At 42.5% G+C, this 17900-nt stretch overlaps 1 protein-coding gene and 1 long non-coding RNA gene across 10 annotated transcripts in view; one reads left to right on the forward strand and one right to left on the reverse strand.

Annotated features, from left to right (window-relative positions):
* Positions 1-2115, reverse strand: part of LOC309529144 — a 58088-nt gene extending 55973 nt beyond the window's left edge. Inside the window, exon 1 of the long non-coding RNA XR_014218089.1 lies at positions 2028-2115. This is a non-coding gene — a long non-coding RNA (uncharacterized lncRNA). The remainder of the gene's footprint in view (positions 1-2027) is intronic.
* GABRR1 (gamma-aminobutyric acid type A receptor subunit rho1) overlaps positions 1-13813 on the forward strand; it is a 29037-nt gene extending 15224 nt beyond the window's left edge. Inside the window, exons 1-9 of one of the 9 annotated variants that reach the window (XM_082216903.1) lie at positions 769-785; positions 1676-1782; positions 5616-5683; positions 6502-6725; positions 7939-8021; positions 8963-9103; positions 9722-9874; positions 11452-11648; positions 12987-13813. In XM_082216903.1, the coding sequence (XP_082073029.1) occupies positions 1764-1782; positions 5616-5683; positions 6502-6725; positions 7939-8021; positions 8963-9103; positions 9722-9874; positions 11452-11648; positions 12987-13277 (1176 nt within the window). In that variant the 5' untranslated portion in view covers positions 769-785; positions 1676-1763 and the 3' untranslated portion in view covers positions 13278-13813. Of the gene's footprint in view, positions 1-768; positions 786-827; positions 927-1675; positions 1783-2188; positions 2208-2472; positions 2685-2710; positions 4282-5059; positions 5437-5615; positions 5684-6501; positions 6726-7938; positions 8022-8962; positions 9104-9721; positions 9875-11451; positions 11649-12986 lie in introns of those variants that run through there. The other 8 variants (XM_082216899.1, XM_082216902.1, XM_082216898.1 and 5 more) reach the window with 8 other exon arrangements.
* The last annotated feature ends 4087 nt before the right edge of the window (positions 13814-17900 follow it).

Consider the following 17900-nt stretch of genomic DNA (forward strand, 5'->3'; position numbering starts at 1 on the left):
ACAAAGCTGCTGGATGCTGCTAGCTTTACATCAGCCGACACACATACACACAGGGGAGGCAGGGAGAGAGAGACTTCTCCTTTGGGCAGGAAGTCATGCCAGAAGCCTGTCACTTTGAGCTGTTTTCAGGAGGCATGATTCTTGTCTGGGACCAATAGCAGGTGGTAGAGCACCTGCTTTGCACACAGGAAGTTCCTAGCATCTTCAGAAAGGGCTGGCATGGAGCCCTGTCTGAAACTGGAGAGCTGCTGCCAGTTAGAAGATCTTAAGTTAGGTAGACCAGTGATCTGATTCAGTACAAAGCAGCTTCCTATACAAAATTAAATCCAGGGGTATGAAAGCCAACGGAAGATGCTACCTCTCCCTCCCATTCTGCTGGGTGATACTGGTAATGGTGAAAACAAGCAGCCGGCCAGCAGAGCTCTTGGTCTCAAGTCTATTTCCAATGGTTACAGTGGAGCAAAAGTATTTAGGCTCAAGTACCACTACCAAGTCACTGTCAACATATCAAGTAACCAGCGTGTTGCAAACTTGAAATCGAAGCTGTGGGCCTGAGCAGCAAATTACCTCAGCCCTGCTTTCGAGATAAACCAGGCACACATCCAGCTCAGACCGCCTAGACTGTGCAACCAAATTTGCTTCCCAAGCAGAACTAGCACAACTTTATACTCATCCAGCTAAATGCAGCCTGCACATCAGCCCAGTATGAGGCCTGTCGCATGCATGGCAGCTTCCCGATTTGACAAGCCCAGACAGACATGAAGAACTGCTTTGCCGCATCTCCAGTGATGGGCTACATTTGGCTTCTGGGGTGTGTGTGTGGAGGTGGGCCTAAGCTGAGGTGACTGTTCTGAAGTAACTGCTTCTGTGTTTTCGCCCTGCCCTCTTTAAGGCTCTCTTTGCTTTTCCTAAGATATGTGGAGCAGGTATGGAAGAAGCCTTTTCTCTGCAAACGTGCTTCCGGCCTGGCTGGGTTCCCAACTTGCCACATTTGCACTTGGGCTGCAGCCAGTTGGCTTTTCAGCATTGTTTCTTTAATGCCTGTCACTAAACTATCTTGGACTTGCTTACAATTCACTTCTCAGTGCTTCCTGGCCCTGCCCCTATTCCTGTTTACTTAGCAATTACGGTAAAGATACATTAGATAGCGTGCTACACGCTGCACAATGTTGTGTTTGTTCAATAGGGACTGAAGAATCTGAAACGTGCTTTAGCACTCCTATCACACTAGCTGTCTAAAAATACACCAGATCATATGGGGTTATTTTTCAAAGGTTTTGCATAGCTCCCCTACTAGTCCGTGGTTGTTGGTGGGTCCAGTTACTTGAGCAGAGCTGGAGGAGATGAAGTCAGTGACATGTCAAATGTCATTTCATCTCCTCAGTCTGTAATCTTATATGCTCTTTTCTGAGAGGAGGTTCCATTGAACACGGCAGAACTTACTTCTGAGAAAACAGGCATAGGATTGAACGGCCAATGAACTCGGCGAGGTTATCCACCACTCTAGGAAATATTGGGGCTGAACTATTTTTTAGGCATTTAACCAATACAATTACTTGATTTGTGTCTCCACACACCAGATTAGTGTGTGGAGATTAGCCCCCTGGAGAACCCACATTAAGGAATAGCGCAGTAGTAAAGTTGTGTAATTGTGCTTTTCTCTTTTTCCACATAGTCCAATATTGAAACGAAGTCCTGATATCACCAAATCACCACTTACAAAGTCAGAGCAACTTCTGAGAATAGATGACCATGACTTCAGCATGCGGCCAGGTTTTGGAGGTATGACATGTAAACTTCTGTTGATAATCTCTTTTCCTCTCTGTGTTTTCTTAAAAACACCTCTTAGTGATTTTCTTAAATAAAAGAAGTCTATAGGAATAGTCAATATCTACAGGTAAAGGTATTCCCTTGCTTTAACCCTGAAGTTTAGCTTTCATGCGCTCCCCTCAGGAGTGGCACGTCCTACTTTGCCGCCTGAGGCAAAACAGGAAGGTGTCATTCCACATCACCAAAGCCTCCCTTACCTGGGTCATGTGGCAGCAGCAGTGATGGCGGGTTCTGGCAAGATCACATGGAGTGCACAGGATCTTGTGAGATCTCCCTGGAAGCCAGTGCCCCTGCCTCTTCTCTGCCAGCGGTGGAGAAAGCAGGATGAGCCTCTTGGCATTCTGCCACCTGGGGTGCTGCCTCATCCAACCTCATGAGTAGGTCGGCCCTGACTACCCTCACAGAGTCACTGTGCATTTAGTTAACGCCAGGGCGGGCGGAAATATACGGTAATAAGTGCAGCTTCCTCTATTGCTGCATCCTGATGCTGAGAAGAGCTGTGTACATTGAATTCCTGCCTGCCATTAAGCTGTTAAAGGCGGGGTGGAGAACCTGTGGCTGTCCATATGTTGTCAGGTTACAGTTCCCATCACTCCCTGCTTCATTGACCATACTAGTTGGGGATGATGGGAATTGGAGTCCAATAGCACCTGGAGGACCACAGGCTCCGCCCCCTTGTGTTAAGGATGAAACCAGGTGGTCGCAGAGGCGGGGGGGGGGAATGTGACAAGCAGCTGATGTGGCTTGTTTGCTTGAGTGAAGTGGTTATATTTTGATAAAACTCAAGTAATATATTTTTTTAGGAGAGTGAATCAGTGCCCTCCCCCGCTAATCCCAGATGTGGGAGGAAAAGGGTATTTTGAGGGCAATAGGGAAGAGTCTTTTCTGTGGCACTTTTTCTTATTTCCATATTGAAGGGCTCAGCTCTGGTTTTTAAAACGGGTTCAGATGCCTGACTGAAATTAAGCCACAAATATGTCTGTGACCTTATTTAGCTCAGTAAACGCTCCTGTTGTGCTAAAGTGCCTTCAGTTTGGCTCTATCATATTCCTCATATAAGAACTTAAGAACTGCCCTTTGCTTGAGGGTTATTACGGATGGTGGTTTAAATGTGACGTTTGTTTGGCTTTGCTGGCTAGTTCGTCTCTCTTAACTGATGGGCAGCTGCCTTTTTTAAAAGCTTAGGAACAATGAGCTTTTGTTTGTTTCTGCAGCGTATCTCTTGCAAGCTTATTGGCCTATCTGAATTGCCAGAGAATTTTTTTTAAGTACAATGTTATGTGCAGATAAGTACAATTCCCTCATAAACTTAAATTATAAATGGAAGCCTTAGAACCCCTCCAGACTGGTATTTTATTGTGGATGTATTCTGTGGCACATGTTGGATTAAATCCACTTTCTTTGTGCTTTCTTTCCCCAATGCTATTATATTATCGCTGTCTGAAAGAGCCACAGTGCAGCAGAAACAGGACAACCCTCTACCCCACAATAACATTTGTTACACGAACACCAGGAAGCTGCAGGATAAGCATTTATTTGAAATGAAGACCAGAAGCATGACTGGCAAAATACACTTTGACGAGAGGAGTGTTTGAGGAATAGAGCAGAGTATACTGAGTATACAAAAACAGAATCCTGAGAATACAAAAAAATAGGCATGCCTGTTCTAAAAATGGACATGCCTTCTATTAAAAATAAATTTCATGGTATTAAGCTGAATCTTACTGCCTGGTTGGGTCGTATTTCTCTGCAGATGGCAGTGAAATCACAAGGCTTTATTTCACAGCAACTGTGTCTGTACGTGCACAATCGTTTATTTTAGAGGTGAGGAACCTCAGGCCTTGGGGCCAAGTGCAGCCCTGTAAGCCTTACCTATCTGGCCTTTGGGAGTTGCCTGAGGCCCCACTCCCTCCTCAGGCCCCACCTCTCACCAGCCCGGCTTCATACCCTTCTCCGGTGTTTTTGCCTGGCTGGAATGTGCCTTTGAAGACTGATAATGCCTCTTAGCTGCCCGGATGGAGAACTCAGAGGGGCATGTGGGTGTTTGCAGAAACTAGCCTACGGTAGAAGAGTAAAATTTACATTTCTTGCTCCACCCACTTTTGTCTCCAGCCCTGCCTGCTCACCACCACCATGTGGCCCCTTGAATGCTGCCCAGAAGGGAATAAAACCATCAAATTGAAAATGGTTCCCCAGCCCTAATATATATAATATGTCATCAACTAATGCACCATTTTGCTGACCTAGCATTCTCACTACAGAAAGAATATTTTAGATTGCTCCAGGTTAATGTTTTACTTCCAGCATTGTGGTTGCGTGCTATACAAAATCCAAGCTTTTAGGACAGAGGATTAGGAAAACATGCTTTCTTATGCCCCACCAGATTAAAGAATGTTGTAATTTATCTACCCTTTCCTGGCTGACAGATGGTCATTCAAATCCAAACTACCGGTACTATTTTACCCCTTGATGAGGGAAGCTTATTGTTACTACATGCGCAATATGCACAATACAAGTTCAATTAGTTGTAAAAGGTTGAGGGTTCTTTGTTGTTGTTGTTTTGTCCAGCACTGTTCATGGACCTTTATGCTTTTAGCAAATCTCATGTTCTGTAATTGCATTATTAACTCGTGTAGAATTTGTGTATGCATTTTACTAAGATAATCTTTGCTGAAATAGAAATTATAATATTTATCTCCTAAGTATAAAAAGTGGAAAGTGGTACGCCTATTTGGCTGAGTTCAAACAAGTGACTGTACAAAGTGTCAAATGTCTCAAACCATGTTTTCGTATTCTCCTTGCTTCTCCTTGATCATGGAACTTATTGATGGAGGCAGACAGGTGGTTATAGCACTTGGGGAAGGACTGTAGCTCAATGGTAGAGTATCTGCTTAGGATGCAGAAGGTTCCATGTGCAATCTCAGCCATCTCCAGGTAGAGCTGGGAGATACTTTTTTGTCTAACATCCTGGAGAGCCACAGCTATGTAGACAATAGTGAGCTAGATGGACCATCGGTCTGACTTGGTATAAGGCAGCTTCCTATGTTCCTAATTGAGAGCTAAGTAATGAACCTGCATGTGTGAATCGGCCATAAGTGTTTTGCGTATATATCAATATCATTTTCATTTTTGATGTCCTGGCTTTTTAGATATTGATCTGCCCAAAGGGACCCCCCGTGCTTCTTACTTTGTGAGTAGGGGTGACACATTCAATCTTCATCCTCTCTTGCTGGAGGAGTAAATGACAAGCCTCCTGTGTGTTGCTTTCACTGCGAGCATCAGGATCTCTGTAATTAGTTAAGGGAAAACACAGTGCATGGTTTACCTGCTCCATATTAAACCAGTCTTTGCCAACCTGGTATTCTTCCGATGTTTTTGACTATGTATCCCATCAGCACCAGCCAGCATTGCAGTGTAGTCTAAAACATCTGAAGTCCTCCGGTCTGTGAAGGCCTCTAGTTTGCCTGGGAACCAGCCCAGAGGTGCAAATGGCCTGTGATCTCTCACCTAGCAACTGTGTGCTTCTCTTTAATGTTAATGTTTCGTTGTTAGAAGGTTCAGCTCACCCCTAAGTTAATTCTTGGCAGCTAATGACAAATAACCCAGGTATGATTTGGAGTCCTTTGCTGTGCGGTAACTGCCTGCGTCCTTAGACATGGCAGCCAGCAAACCATTTTGCATGCTTCCCTTCTTTGTGAGAGCCCTACTGCAAAATACTTCTTCATATGTTCTCTTTTAAAAACATATAAACAATTCTGATGCGTTGCATGCTGTGTTTTTTATAGGCCCTGCCATTCCTGTCGGAGTAGATGTACAAGTTGAAAGCCTGGACAGTATTTCAGAGGTTGACATGGTAAGTGTCATGCCCATGTTTGGATGGTTGTTCTTTCTGAACAAGAGGTTTTATGGAATGGGCTACTCTGAAAAACAGACATCATGTTAGGAGTGGGAAAAGAGATTACTGAGGGGGAAACACTTAGGCTGCACGCACACCAAACACTTTAACCACATTGTTTCCTCCAAAGAATCCTGGTAACTGACCTACAATTCCCAGCACACTTAACAAACTATAGTTCCCAGGATTCTTGGGGGAGGGAGCACCATGACTGCTAGATTGGTTTAAGAATGCTTTAAATGTATGGTTGGGGTATGACCTAAGACATGGATTTGTACATTAGTTTCAAATCCAGTCCAATATTCCAATGGAAAAAATGTATTTAATACAGCACATCTTTAACTATGGAACAGGGGCAGCCAAACACTTGTAGGATGTCTTTGCCATTCTACCTGAATCTTACAATTGCAGTGTAAAACTTATTTCCTTTATTACATTGGACTAAGAAATATTTATGGATTAAAAAATAGTAATGTGAATTAATCATGCCAACCTAGCAGTCTGAAAGCACATCAAAGTGCAAGTAGATAAATAGGTACCACTTTGGTGGGAAGGTAAATGGCGTTTCCGTGCACTGCCCTGGTTTGCCAGAAGCAGCTTTGTCATGCTGGCCACATGACCTGGAAGCTATACGCCAGCTCCCTCGGACAGTAAAGCGAGATGAGCGCCGCAACCCCAGAGTCATCCACAACTGAACTTAACTGTCAGGTGTCCTTTTCATTTACCTTTTTAATGTGAATTAATTTTTCCTTGCCTCAATTTCTGGCTTATGCTAGGACTTCACCATGACACTTTACCTTAGACACTACTGGAAAGATGAAAGGCTATCGTTTCCAAGTACCAACAACCAAAGCATGACCTTTGATGGCAGACTAGTGAAAAAGATCTGGGTGCCGGATATGTTCTTTGTGCATTCCAAACGATCCTTTATCCACGACACCACCACAGATAACGTCATGCTCCGGGTCCAGCCAGATGGGAAGGTGCTTTACAGCTTGAGGTAAGGAGAAATCCACAAAAATGCTTGGTTGAGCTTCTGGAAGCATGCCGACCTCATCTCTTGTATGGCTGTGTGCATGAATTCTCAGTGGGTGTAACCCAGATCAAGACGTATCACAAGTTTGTGCCACTAACATTATCCAAGTTCAGAATAACAGATGACTTAGTGTATATGGAGAGTCATCTGGTGGACGGAGCCATTGTCAGCTTCAGATTTGGAGGGGCCCTTGAGAACGATGCTCTCAGTGGACCCTCTCCTTTGCCATAGCCATCACTGCCCATTCCCTTGGGTCTCCCTCTGGGCCCACTCTTCACACTGCCCAGAATGAGGTGCTGCTGTTCCTTCTCTTTTGCATTTGTCACTGCTTGCAGACTTAGCAATAGCAACAGCAAGGAGAAGCAGGGCAAGGGTGCTCCAGAGCTCAGCAGGGGACCTTATGCTGGAATGTCAGGGGTTAGATTCACTAGAGATAAGTAAGCATAATAATTTGTTATCAGTCAATTTCACAACTTGTAACAACAGTCAAGAATGGCAAAGGTCTCCTGACAGTGTTGTCTGGGTGTTGTCCTGCTTTGGGGATTCACGTGTGCCAAGTTTGGTTTGTATAAGACAACCCTTTTTTGCTCCTAAGTCAGCAGGGTACCTCCCACCACAAATCTGGTTCACTTCTTTTCAGCGCAAGCCAGACCTGTTAATTCAGAAGCAAGACCCCATGAGTGATTTCTTCCCTAATCAGTGCAGTCAACACAGCCTACCCTGTGCATGTTGAATGAGACGTACTTCCATTGGATCATTGGGACATCTAGGCAGAAGCACCAGCTTCTCCAGATGATTGAGGGGGCCCGACGCAACGTCTTGATGTCACACACATCGTACAATGCCCTGACGTCGTGCATGGGGCCCTTTGAAAATTGAGGGGGCCCCACCCTCTTAAAAAAAAAGACAGGGGTCCCCATAGTGCCTTGGTCCCAAGGAGCCGGCGCCCCTGCTCCTAGGTATGTGTGCAGAGGACTACAGCCTTAGGGAGTGACCCTAGTTGAATGCAAAGGAATTACTTCTCCATATATTGTACTGCCTTGAAACATGTGAAAGTGTTACAAACTAGGCATGCATCTAATGTGCATTATTCCTGCTTTGTGTTTTCTTTTTAAAATATGTCGCTTTTTAATCATGTAAAAGGAAGACATTTTAAATATGCTTATTCTGTTTCTAGGGTTACTGTAACAGCTATGTGTAACATGGATTTTAGTCGCTTTCCCCTTGACACGCAAACGTGTTCACTGGAAATTGAAAGCTGTAAGTAAACGGGATCTCTACAGAAGGCCCAATGCTGATGCCTCACATTTTGTTTCAAAATAGGGGTTGTGTGCTTTTATTCTGAAAGGGTGTTCCTGTGCTTTCCATAGCTGTGTGCTGGAGAAATTATGCAACCTCAGCATGAGTGCTGTGCGCACATAATTGGTACTGCTGCCCTAAGAAGAGTGAGCACAGCTCACAATGAATTGTCCCACAATTCTTTTTTTCTTACAAAGATATAGGAACAAACACCCTGCTTCTTCTCTGTGGCTACTTTAATTTCAGTTAAAGCCCTCTTGCAAAAGGCAACCGAGTACAAACTCCCTCCTCTACTGCCCCTGCAAGTCATGGCCCTTGCAGGTCTGTGACTAGATTGGATGACGAGGAGCCTAAAATAATAATTATGTGGTTTTTTTTATTTAAAAAATGTTGCGGAATAGCCTACAGCTTATACTCCAGCAAACAATCTACAGACAGTACAGTGCCCCTTGTTTTCTTATCTCTTGTTGTGGCTAATTACTGGGATCATAAAGCATTGTGCAAAAAAAGGAGTAAGTAAAATTACTAATGTAAAAATTTATAAATTAACAGCTGCCCACCTTTTGCTTCCACTTGATTAAAAAAGAAATGGATGATATTTTCAGAGGTGAAACTGGGAATTGCGAAGAAGCAGAGGCAATACATGTCCTCCACCCCCCAACATTGATGTTAAAGACTTTGCTCTCAGGTCCTTTCCTTATTCTCATATATGTCAACAGCAGCTATTCACTTAAATGAGAGAAAAGTAAATAAGAGCTCATATTAAATAGAAAATAAAATCCTGCCACTGGACTATATGGTGTATATCTGTTGACAGTAAGATAGCATTCGGTATGCGACTTAGGCCACAGTGCCAACTGGCTTCATTACAATAAATGAGTTAATATTTCCTCCCTTTCTAGATGCTTACACTGAAGATGATCTCATGCTGTACTGGAAGAATGGCAACGACTCCCTGAAAACAGATGAGAGGATATCGCTATCCCAGTTCCTCATACAAGAGTTTCACACTACCACCAAACTTGCCTTTTATAGCAGCACAGGCGAGTGAATTTTGACAATAAAGGCTGGACAAGGCTTAATTATTGTCGATTTTTATGGAAATAGGTTTGATCTCTACTTGGAGAAACTGTCTTTGGACTTGCCAGAGAGGCTGCTGTGACATCATGTCACACTTTGTCTTCAAAGGGCTTCAAAGGGCAAAGGGCTCAGCAGCCGATGCCAGATTGTGCTCCTGAACCCCAAATTTGGGTTTTTGCACAATGCTGTAACCCAGTATCTTTGGTACTGGGTTCATTCAGAGAGCTTATTATTAACAGGGTGATAATCTCATCCTGTAGCAACTGCGTTTTGAAAAGGCTATTTAGAAAGGAGTTGCTGTGCAGTAAAAGCTTCAAAGTTCTATGACCACCACCATGCAAACAACATGGTAGTCATCTTTGGGGACTGCTGTTTTGAAGTCTCTATTATTCAGGAGTACATCTAAGGTGTGCAAAACGTTTGGATAGTTGTAGTTATATGAGGTCAGCACCCTTCATAAACTACAGTTCCCAGGATTTTTTGGGAGAATGCAATGACTGTTAAAGTTGTGCAAGATCACTTTAAATGTAGTGTGGATGTGGGCTTTTGTGATTGACTTCTACCTTCTTTGTCTCCTGTAGGCTGGTACAACCGCCTCTACATCAACTTCACTTTACGCCGGCATATTTTCTTCTTCTTACTCCAGACCTATTTCCCTGCCACTCTGATGGTCATGCTGTCCTGGGTGTCCTTTTGGATAGACCGCAGAGCTGTGCCTGCAAGAGTTCCCTTAGGTAAACAAACCAAACCTTGCTGTGTCTGGCCTGCTCTTTTTATAGCATTGCCAATCCAGGAGGGTCTGTCTGAACAGCAGGTGACGTTGCAATGTCTGAGACTTTTTCTCACTCCCTTCTCCTATTTGTTGGAGTATTAGCTGGCCATGGGGGGGGGTCTGTGGCAGGTGGAGGCCTGGATGCATCCACATTCAGGGATGGCACTGTAGAAATAGGCTAAGCGTTGCTTATTTATTAGTCACTTTTCTGAGCTAAATACTCAGAAAGCAACGTAAAATAGAGAAATAATATTAGTAATACATTTTGCAGAGTATGAAGCATCGAGTAGGAAATTATATTTTAACATTTCAGTGGTTCCATCAGTAGGCATAGCTGTGATTACCGGTATCTTCTCTGGATTATTATTTATTAAATTTGTATTTGGATCTCCTAGTTCTCTCTTCCCTTCCCAATTCATTGCTTCTGATGTGACAGTTGTACTCTTCTCTAGCCTATGCAGAGTCCAATGAAGTCATGCCCGTTAGGAAATAGGCAGGGGTTTATGGTGTAGTATCTTGAGAGAGTTTGAGTAGTGTATATTTGCAGCACTGCATGTGACATCATAGACACCAAAGTAGACGGTATCAGCTCCTGGACCTTTTGCTCTTTCTCTCACAAGTCTTTAGTCAACGGCACAGGGCCAGTGCAAAGCAGGATTCTGTCAAAGCCCAAGCAGGGAAATCTTTTTTTGCTGATGTAAATGATGAGAGAAAAGTCTTCACTCACAGGGATAGGATATAAAGTGGTCACTGCGCTCACACTTTCAGCAGTGATTAAACTGCATATGCAAAGCTATTTGGTTCTGACCAATATTAATTGATTGGTAACGAATACAGGGTTGTGGCCCCTTGCTAAGGGGTAATTATGCACTACTGTGACTTCAGATTGTCACATTTTGTGGTCATCTGCCTATTTACCTTCTTGTTGTGCATCATTGCTATTTCGATCCGTAACTTAAATATGTAGGAATGTCCTGTCCTTTAGATAATTATTTATACTTTTCAAATGGAATGTGGAAGTGGCACAGAACGTAATCATAGCTTAGATTTAAAATGTGTGAAACAAACAAACGGTCAGATTTATCCATCCTTCCTTGAGAGACTGAATAGTTTACAGCACAATCTGCAAAGAACTGAGTCTAAGTTGAATGAGGCCTCTAGGTAATTGTGCTTTGGATTCCTGGTTTGCACTGCAATCCAACCCAGAAGTAAACCTCAGTGTTTTCAGTACAGCTTACTCCCTAGTGAATATGTTTAGGACTGCAGCCTTGGTCTAAATCTGTGTCCAAGGGCTATAACACCTGCCCACAGGTCATCCATGCATCAGCTCATGCAATCCAGCACACAATTTGCACCAGGCCACAACCAGAGAAAGGTGACACCATGGAAGATGATCGCACACTATTCAAAGAAGGTAGAGCAGCCCACCTCAAGCTAGCATTTGATTTCTTAATGAAACACTTGGCCCTCTGTTTAGGGTAAATAAAGCCAACTTGTCACCAAAATGACATCTCCAAACGGATTATTGTATGTCTCCAGGGATCACGACGGTGCTGACCATGTCTACCATCATCACGGGCGTCAATGCCTCCATGCCTCGGGTTTCCTACATCAAAGCTGTGGACATTTACCTCTGGGTCAGTTTTGTATTCGTCTTCCTTTCGGTGTTAGAGTACGCAGCAGTAAACTACTTGACTACAGTGCAAGAGCGAAAGGAACGGAAGCTGCGAGACAAGGTAAATGTAACGTCATTTGGTGCCGTGCAGATAAAATGGTTGTGTACGGTGCTTTTTTTCCTAGAAAAATACGTGCTGGTACAGTAAGTGCCACACTTTTTAACAACAAAAAAAGAGGTGTCTAAAAAGAGATGTCTTTACTGCGTACCCTTGAGTACCCCCTGGCAAAAAAAGCACTGGCTGTGTAGATTCTAAAGATGAATCAAACAACAGATAGACAGACAGTCAGACACACACACACACACACACACACACACACAGGGGGTCTAACAGTAAAACTGTGTTCTACCCAAGGGTATGTTCAAACCAGTTTTTTGTTTTTTTTACTCGGGTTGGATCTACACATGCAACATGAGATGCCTGAATACTAACTTTTTTTAAAAAAGGTAGAAATGCTGCAGCTCATATGCCACTTCTGAACATTTCCATGTTAAGAGCAGCCTGCTAGATCAGGTTAATAGCCAGCATCCTATTATCACAGCGGCCAAGATGCCTATGGAAAGCCCCAAAACAGAGCCTGACTGCAACAGCACTCTCCCACTAGTGATTACCAGCAGCTGGCATTCAGAGGCATGTTGCCTCTGACAGTGGAGGTGGAACATAGCCATCGTGGCTGGTAGCTGTTTATAGAATTTGTCTAATCTTTTTTAAAACTCATTCAATTTGGTGGGCTCCCACTAGTTTTCAATTCATTTCCTAGCATGGAAATCACATTTTTCACAGCTGTCTTGGCACAGCGATGGAAGACTGCACTCACTATAGGAAGGATGGTCTGGAAAAACCATCAGTTTCTTCACATGAATTTTAATGCTCATGCTCTACAGCCTACACAAGCACACTGACTATCTCATATTGGACAAAATGAGCCTGAATGTGGCTTGGTTCCATGGTGCCCTCTATTAACAGAAAAGCACTTGCAAAAGTGGGGAGGTGCCCCAATTTCCACCCTTTTCTCGGCTGCATTAGAGAATAGGGTGGTATATAAATTATAACAACAACAACAACAACAATAGAGGGTCCTATTCTGCGAGCATATATCTGCTCACCATTTGGAAGAGCAACTCAAACTCCCGTATTGTGTATTTTCAGAAATTTACCTTTATATCAGCTATCCTGGCTAACAATGCAGGAAATCATTGCCAGATAAGAGAAACTGTGCTTAGATGAGATGAGTCCTCGCCTATGGATCTGTGACAGAAGCAAGAGCTTAAGCCTGCATTATTGCTACACTCCAATATGTCAACTGCCAGTTTTCCCCCTTCTTCAGACCTTCTACCCTATAAAGCCAGGCATTAAGATTATTCCTGAGTACAACTATCTTCCTTCTTTCCTCTACAGCTTCCTTGCACTTGTACACTACCTCAGTCAAGGCAACTGATGGGGATGGATGGCAGCTATAGTGACGGGGAGGTGAATGAACTGGGACAGTATGTGTCTGAAAATGGAGATAAACAAGACCGAATGATGGTTCAGCTGGCACTTGGCTCAGAAACGAATTCAAGCAGGAGGAAAAACCAGAGATACAGCAGCATGAGAATTGATACACACGCCATTGACAAGTATTCCAGAATAATATTTCCAGGCGCATACATTTTATTTAATCTGATATACTGGTCCATTTTTTCATAGTTATTTCTTTAGCCAGTTTCCATGTGGGTGGGACATGTGTTAACTGTATGAAATTAATGTCCATCAAGAAAATGTGACAATAGAGACTGTTTGATACTCCCGTTACATGAAATTAACACAATGCACTCTCCAATTTATTATACTGAGACCTAAGTGGAAATCTCTGCTGAACTGCCAGTTTCACCAGGCCTCAAAATGGCCATCATGGTCAATCAAAACAATAAAAAGTGGGGAGAGGGAGGAATGAAACTTTGCAAAGCGACAAATGCTTTTATTTCAAAAGACAATATGTGATAGGCATTTTTAAAGTACAGAATATTCTAACAGTGTCGCTATGATGGGAAGAGGAATTTCAGAGCACATCTGTGTTCCAATTACAGAAATGATGGACCATGTTAATATTTTTGTTTCAGTTTGTAAATATATACAATATTGTAAAATTATCTATTTAAGTGTAAATTGCAAATCTAAACAGTGTACTGTACACTTTTACCACCAAGACTCTTCTCAAGTAAAACATCTACTTTTTTGGCTTACAGGCATGTGTGTGTGTTATTGCTAATCAGTCACTTGTTGATGTCACCCTCTAAGGAAAGTAAGGGACCTACAAGGTTCTTATACCATTTTCCTTATCAGGATGCCCAATGTTGGTTATATTAGAAGTAACATTGATTAAACTCACTCACTTACTGAACATTTACCCAAGCTGAATATCCTGGGTGAGACACCCAAGGTTAATCTGATTAGATGCAGTGAAACCAATGGATTAACTAAATTAAAGCTGTTGGTTTCAATCGGTCTACTCGGAGTATGACTGCCATTGGATATCATGCCCTACAAGAGGTTCCACAGGAATTTTCACAGAGCTACCAGGGATGTTGCCTGTGCCTCTCTCATATTGAGGTATATTGACATGGAAAACAATTTCTAAAGCAGGAATGCAATTTAAACCATTGTGTTTAAAAAGTAATATTTGATAATACTCTATTAAGCAATCGAAATTAGTCTGCTAAGAGAGATCATATGCAGCATCACAGCTTAACAAGCAGGATCACAGAGGTCTTTTTAAAATTTCCATGGCCTATGGAATTCTTCCAGTTTAAGTATATAGTCTAACAGATTTTAGTTCAGAATTGTTAGAAAACTTTACTGTGTCTCCAAGAAAGGATTATCTAGGCACCTTTATACAATTTTTATAAAAACTATGTTAAGAGAACACAGTACAGTGTTTCTGCACATCTCAGGTGCTCAAGAGGTCCACTGTTATAAACAAACCGAGTCGTGTGTTCAAGACTGAAAATGATTTTAATACATTACAAGCTCTTGGTGGTTTTTGCTGGAATGAACATCTCACTATAAAAGCACAAGGCAAGATTGAAAATGGTTGGCGACACATCTCAGGTGGTCAATACATTGCAGAACTCAGGACTGAGCAGGTAAGATTTTCAATTTGACCTTTAAACTTCATCTGTCAAAATGACTGGCAGACAAGCTTGAAGGCATTACTACACAAGAGGAAAGCTTAACTTCTTCAAGCTCATCTAGGCAACTAAGAAGCACCAGAATTTCTGTTACATTTAAAGGTTGAAAAAGAAGCATGCATTTATTAGCAACATACCCAGAAAGCTTCACTGAGCTAAATTAATGGAAACACATAATTGCTATCATCATCATCGCATACCTCATTGCCCTTGGAAAATGAATGCACCGTAGTTGCAGAAGAAGCCCAAGCAGAGGGGTGGCAGTGGCGATTGCAGCAACAGCAGTGGGACCAGCGGCATCTCTGCTGCCGCCTCAGCTCCTTCAGGCATACCACTATCCTCTGTGGTTGGCTCACTTTGCTAAGGGTGGAACCGGGAGGGCGCATGAAGCAAACTTTGCCAGCGGCCCTTTAGCCTAACTTCCAGCTCGTACACACTCAACGTTGAACCCTGTCTTTTGCCTTTCTAAGTACCCATTTGTTATCTGGCACAGAGCTACTTCCTTTGTTACTTTGATGGCCCATAACATCACCAGGAAGGTTGAATCCATGCTGGATCCAGGAATTAGAAGGGTTTCAGGCAAGCTGTCACCCTACCTGCTTTGTGGGTCACCCGATTCTGGTGCACGTCAAATAAATGCGCTCCCACCTCTCTCGATCTTTCAGATTCAGGTGGGTGGCTAGGGCAGCTCAGAAGGGCCCTCGCACAAACGCCTGTGTGTGCAACAGTAGAGGCCTGGCTGGAAAGCTTAAAGCCTGCTCCTGCAGCTACACAAAGGATGGATTGAAGAAATATGAATTGTCCCTGCCCCGTAAGCTTGACCAATTGCGGCTGAGCTACGTGCACAGATCTAAAAAAAGTGTAGACTCACACATGCTGGCCAGCTTCCATTTTAACCTGAAATGTTTGTTTTGCACTTCTCAGAAGTGGGTAAAGGCAAGAAGCAGGCAGCACACAATGGCACCCACCTGAGAGGTGCCAGAACAGCCCTCTTGCGCATTCTGGCTACAAAAAAACACTGAGTATGTTGAGCTGCTCAGTTGAAAAATTTGTACTGTAGGCCTTACAGGATTTAGTGAAGGATGATCAGCCAAGTAGGGGGGTGTTGCTGCATTTCTAGAGATTTATACTCAGTTATTTGGCAGTTTCCAGCCTGTTTCATAATGGAGCATACCATTTATGCTTTTAAATTATTTTAAACTTTCACCCAGAGAAGTTAGATGACAAATAAATGAATGAAATAGCCTTAATGTAAGGCATAATGTGCTTCCTCAACAGAGATTTAGAAAGCTCTGGAAGTCCTCTTTTTGCAAGTTTCTGTAAACCGCTGGGAGCCTTATTACTATCTGATGTGACATCTAAATCATCACGTGGTGCTACTTCGTAGATAAGACATTTACTGTTAGTTTTGTTGACAATCGCTATTCTGATGGTCTGTTTTATGAGTTCCCTTGTAAGTGGCCTCTAGCAATTATTAAGAGGGGATAAATATTCAACATTTAAAAAAGATACAGCTGCATAAATCTTCTTGCCTTTATGGGTTATTCAGCTGACAGCAGGTAACCTTTGACAATGTGGAATGCTGCTGAGTATTTAATAAATTATTGCAAATTCCTTTCTTTGGCAAGCTGCCCTGCCTGATTAAATGATGCTCTCAAACCAACATCACAGGCATAATCCCCAAAGAGTGTTATTTTATCTTACTTTTTCCGTTTTGTCCCTTAAAGTTCCTGTAGTTTTGCATTCTCTGGGACTCAATTTCTCAGCTTCAGCCAAACTATCACAATGAGCAGTCTTCGTCAACTTTAACCAGACTCTTCCTATGTTTAAGTAGTGTATTTGTTTATTAGGATATACCTGAGAAACACAATATAATGTGCAAGTCAATTTTATTCTTACAATCCAGAATGTACTTACACACAGCATACCAAGAAAGCTGAATGTACAAAACCAAGTGATAGCATCAACAGTGGCTCACTAGAAAATCATAAAACACGTTGAGCAAAAGTACTTTTATAGCAATAGTTTATAGTGTAGCTCAAGTTTTTATTCAAACAAAACATTCTGTGTACAGATGGCACAGGAAGCTGCTTCAGCCCCTGAATGTACCTTTTCTCAAATACCTGAATTCACTGCAAAACATTACACTTGCAAAGATAACCCTTAGAAGTTATAAAAAAAAGGAAAACCACCAACTCTTGAAATATACTTGTGTATGTTTGCTGTTACATTTGTTCAAGTAAATTCACCATCCAAGCTACATATACATTTTTACCAACCTGCTGTTGCAGGCTCTTCATTCTTCAAAACTGAGTATATAGATTCAACAGCATACAAGATTTGGTGCAGCAGCAATAGCCAAGACACTAAAAAGCAAATATGCCTTTACAACAGCTTGCAGCCTAAAAGTAATGTTGACTAAAACCTTTGTTTGGTGTCCTTGTCCTACTTAAGATCCAAGAATAACTGTTGTCTACTGAAGAGTTGCATTCTATTTAAGGAAGCAGTGAAAAAGTTGCTTTTTCTTGTTAATTCAGGTTACAGCAAAAGTGCAAAACCCTAGGATTTAGCAGTGCATTGTGTAAGAGGCCACAAATGGCACTAGTGATGAAGCGCACACTATCTAGTTTGGTACATTAGACGAAAAGCCACCTCCTAGTAAGGGGGAGCCATATACGTCCTGTGGAATATACAAAAATGGCACTCACGCTTCAGACTTTACTTATGGCTTACTTGGCAAAAAGTCTGTCCAACCTGGCATACGGAATCACTGCATAACTGCTAGACAAGAATCAGAACTGTAAAGAAAGCCTCAGCGTTATTAACAGAAATAAGCAATGGCGTACTAACAAAACTAACGTTACTGGACAAGGCGTTCTGAAATTATAAACCAATGGGACTTACTGCCTTAGCAACTCACCCGCACACAAAAGAAATCAAACACCAACCCGTCTGATCTTACAAAGAAAAGACATAAAGTTCAACCACCTCAGATACAGTCTCTAACCCACAATTTCAACATGCCACATGGTCACATGGAAATCGTATATCCCTACAGGTGCTCCATGCAGCAATGATCCGTGCAAGAGGCCTATGCAAAGCACTTCCTCTCTGATCATTGGTTGCTGGCATGGCATGCTAA

Source organism: Podarcis vaucheri (genome assembly GCF_965113315.1).
Source record: "Podarcis vaucheri genome assembly, chromosome: 3".
NCBI classification, from domain to species: domain Eukaryota; kingdom Metazoa; phylum Chordata; class Lepidosauria; order Squamata; family Lacertidae; genus Podarcis; species Podarcis vaucheri.